Genomic DNA, 4,394 nt, shown 5'->3' on the forward strand with positions numbered 1-4,394 from the left:
AAACGTCAGCTTTCCTGCTCCTCTGATGCTGCTTGGCCTGCTGTGTTCATCCAGCTCTACGTCTTGTTGTCTCAGATTCTCCAGCATCTGCAGTTCCTACTATCTCTGATACATTTTGTTGTAGTCCACACTGCTCATACTCTGCAAGTTTCTGCACATTGTATCTGAAGCCACTCTGTCCCAGCCCATAAAAATTTGTGTTTCATATAATTGATCTCTCATTCCTTGTAAAGGTAGAGAATACAACCAATCATTACGTGCTGTCTAGAGAAAATAAGGAGAAATAAATTTCAAGTGGTGGAAGGTTCAGTAATCAGAGAACACTACTTTAAGAATATTGGCAAATGACTGGAGCTGACTTAAGAGCAATATCTCTTACACACAGTGACCTGATATGTTTTGGAATACATTGCATGAAGGGTCGGTATCACCAGATTCAGTAATAGCATTCAATGGAAATTGGACAATACTTTTAAGGGAAGCAAATTTAGTGCTGTGAGGAAGTCGTAGAGAATTGGGATTAATTGGATAGCTGTTTTAAACAGCTAGCACGATCAGCCTTATGACCTTCTGTGATGTAATGTTTTATGTTGCTAGGGTCATTGAGTATTTTAATTCTGTAAAATGTTGATGGAAGAGCTTCTGAATTCAAAATCAGCAACTAGAGGTAGCTTTCATCCACACTACATTGAACTTCATTTGGGGAATTACTTTCAGTAGTCTCAGTCTTGTTTTAATTGAAATAATCCCACAAAATTTAATTCAACTGACCTGAAGAAGCTGCAGGGATGCGTAATCAGGAAAAAGCAAAATCGTCATGGTGTGTAACGTTTTGTGTTGTTACAATTTGTGAATATTCTTATTATGCAGCTGTGTATCCCATTTCATCCCATTGATATGATTTGATCCATGTCCTTTATCCCATTATAAAGGAAGCAGAAAGAACTTGTTCCTAGAAACCATAATTTTCTACTAAGAAAAATAAATTATTTTGAAATGTTGATTGGAAGATGGCATTTTAATAATCCTGTGCATTTCTGCTTTTTAGGGAAAACCTTGCTCAATGGGAGAAGATAGCACAATCAAGTCAAGCCTCACAAGATAAGGACCAGGCTACTTCCTCAAAGAATGTTCCTGTATAAATTGAGAATTGATGGAATTGGTGCTCTATATTGAATGCTCCACTTTTAAGTGTTTTGATTCTGAATTGGGAAGAGATCTGTTACTGTAGGTAATACAATGGCATTACCTCTTGAGTCCGTGACAAACATGGCTCCCACTCTAGCTAACAATACAAGTCATTTGGAGGAACAGTTTTAAAAAAGCATCAAATCTAGCTGCCTTAGCAATTCTGTTGTGTTTGAAAATGACTTTTTTTTTAAAGACAGCATTTGCTCTTTCTTGTATGCTGTATTGCTGTGGCCTTAATATTTACTCTGAGACAGGCAGGTACCTTCCATGTTATTTTACACTTGGTGTAGCATCTTCAAATGTTCTGTCTGGGTCTGATATCATTATCTTTATCAAAGATAGTTTATGTATTAGTATAAACGTCATGAGAAGATAGAATTTGACTGCATTTTAATAGTTGTGGTCTTGACAGTGACAGATATTGTTGAAGTATTAAATACTTGAACTGATGACAACTGATGGCCGTTGCAAATTGCAAAAAATACTAAAATTTCACTGCCATCCCGAGATAATTGCTACTTTTAAGGGAACAGCAAAATGTCTGAGGAAATTCATAGCCGCATCTCTGTTGGGGATGTTAATAAAGGCAAGTCATGGAATGCAAAACTATTTTGAAAAGCAGGGTGAAGCAATGGATTTCACCAGCCCTATAATAGACTGCTTAAGGCACTTATTTTTCCATCATGAATTGGAGCAGTAGTTGTGATGAACAAAAATAGGGTGACCCTGGATTTAAAAATATCTGAACGTGAGTTTGGCAAATAATTTACAAAAAAATGCAAGTGATCATTTTTTATATATCTGGACAGTTATTTATTGGTTTATCTGTCTCCAAGAATGTGATGATGGCAAGAAAGAACAATTGAAGATCTACTTGTCTGCATTGGTAATACTTAGACTACAAATTTGTTAATATCTTTTCCCCCTCTTTGTTCTTAAATGGATGAAGCAAATGGAAGTTGAAATTTACCCATTCAGTCATTGAATGCCGTACTTGTGTTTTCAGCAAACTGTAATTATTTAGGGTGTCCCAGTACAGGAAGTACTAACTGATTCACATGGAGGCTCTACAGTAAACACTATACCATTTAATTGTGCCACCACAATTATTTTTGTAGCTAAAGTAGTTGTATAATTGAATCCCAGCCAGAAGATCCAATATCTGAGTATGTTTCACCTGATCCTAGACTTAAGAAACATATAAAGCGAGGCATTGTCTTTGGAAAAGGCAAGTGTGAAACCATCTGGCTGTCACACCAGGAAGTTCACTTCTCTTAATAGATCAAAAGTTAGTATCTGTGTGACAGTGCCTACGCAAAAGACTTTCTCCAGAAGTGTCTGACTTTTATGTCTTCTTCATTCACTTACCCGAGTATCATTCATTGCCATGGAGCACTTATAAATAACAAGACAACAGCACCTCACAAACAGCTACTGAAATTGAATATTAATTTTGTGCAGTTAAAAATATAAAAGTACAACTTAAGTTAACTAGTTGGTTAGATTGGAGTAAGGTACAAGTATACGCTCCCTAAGACTTTGTGTTTCTATGATGTCTAACACTCCTGAATAAATAGGGCCTAGAGAGAGTTTTGCACTCTTCCTCATCTTACAATAATTATAAGAGAGAAATTGAAGCTAATTCACACATTACACAGACCATAAGGACAATCTTTGCATAAATAACTTTACAATTATTTGTATCAACACATTGATCATTCCATCATTGATATGACAATATATAATACCTGCAAAATGAAGGAAATCTTTCAAATTACATTGAATTATCTGAACTTCATTTGCATCCCTCATATCCATTGTGGAAAACCATACCATAGAACTGTAAGATATGTGATGGACCTTTGAAAATACTTCTAATATTGCATTATATTGCACTAGTCTATTCAAGATTCTATCAATATTAGCTTTAGTTTCTTCTAGAAGTTGTGGAGGATTTTTTGCACTCTTTGTGTGTGCTTATTATAATGAATGCTTTGTGTGCATGTAATATGTACAAACAAACTGGAACTTTGTAGCATATTACCAATCACGCCTGCTGCCTAAGCAGCTTCAACATCACTTGTAAATACAAGAAATTGCTGACTGTCTACTTAAGTTTTATTATAAAATGTCATGTTTCAATGTAACAAATGTTAATATTTAGGCAACTATACTGCAAGTGATATTGGTTATGTATATTTACAATATAACAAGATGTTACTGTAAATTAATTTTTACACTGAATATAGTACATTTGGTTTAAAAAAAAGTCCAAAATTTTGGATGGGCTTTTCTATTATTAGAGAAGTAATTCCAGTGTAGATACATGTCAAGTAGTTATGGGATATTGTCTGTAAGAGAAAAAAAAATGAAAAAGAATGCAAGTGCAATAATTTTGAGGTGTCTTAATTTTTGTTTATAAATTATAAATATTGTATATGTTCCATAAGTTTTTTCATCTATTCATTTCAGTCTTTGTATGAAAACTACTATTCTCATGTTTGTACATAAGAACATTCAAAACCATTTATTATGTCACTATTTATAAATAAATGCTCAAACTACCCAACTACAATAAGGCAGTACCAGAATTTCCAGTAACCTTACAATTGCTGACTAGCATCAAGGATAATAGTGCCCTAAGTTTCCCATAAAGAAAATGTCATGCAGCTCAAAATCAGTCTAACATGGAAGTGCATTTTCAATTCTTTAAGACCTTTACATCTACGAGCTGACATGGCAGATTATTCCAAATGTGGTTTCTGTCATAAATCGGTCTTTAATTAATTTTAATTTATGTTCTCTGATCATACTCGTTTCACTTCCCTTGATTGTGACCACTTGGCATTATACACAATTCCATGAAATCTACTTAACCTTCAATAATATAGGACTTGCATCTTAAACAAGAGGGTTGTTTTTCAGACTGGAGACTTGTGACCAGCGGTGTGCCACAAGGATCAATCCTGCGTCCACTGCTTTTTGTCATTTATACAAGATTTTGGATGTGAATATAGGAAGTATGGTTAGTAAATTTGCAGATGACACCAGAACTGGTGGTGTAGTGGACAGCGAAGAAGGTTAACTCAGAGTACAACAGGACCTTGATCAGGTAGGAAAATGGGCCAAGGAGTGGCAGATGGAGTTTAATTTAGATTTTTGTGAGCTGCTACATTTTGGATAGGCAAATCAGGGCAAGACTT

General features: G+C 34.9%; 1 protein-coding gene across 1 annotated transcript in view; it reads left to right on the top strand.

Annotated features, from left to right (window-relative positions):
* The window catches only part of pde10a (phosphodiesterase 10A), a 437,158-nt gene extending 433,568 nt beyond the window's left edge, over positions 1–3,590 (top strand). Inside the window, exon 23 of the mRNA XM_048600979.1 lies at positions 1,049–3,590. Coding sequence (XP_048456936.1) covers positions 1,049–1,142 — 94 coding nt within the window. The 3' untranslated portion in view covers positions 1,143–3,590. The remainder of the gene's footprint in view (positions 1–1,048) is intronic.
* Positions 3,591–4,394: the final 804 nt, after the last annotated feature.

Source organism: Rhincodon typus, chromosome 9 (assembly GCF_021869965.1).
Source record: "Rhincodon typus isolate 14 chromosome 9, sRhiTyp1.1, whole genome shotgun sequence".
NCBI lineage: Eukaryota > Metazoa > Chordata > Chondrichthyes > Orectolobiformes > Rhincodontidae > Rhincodon > Rhincodon typus.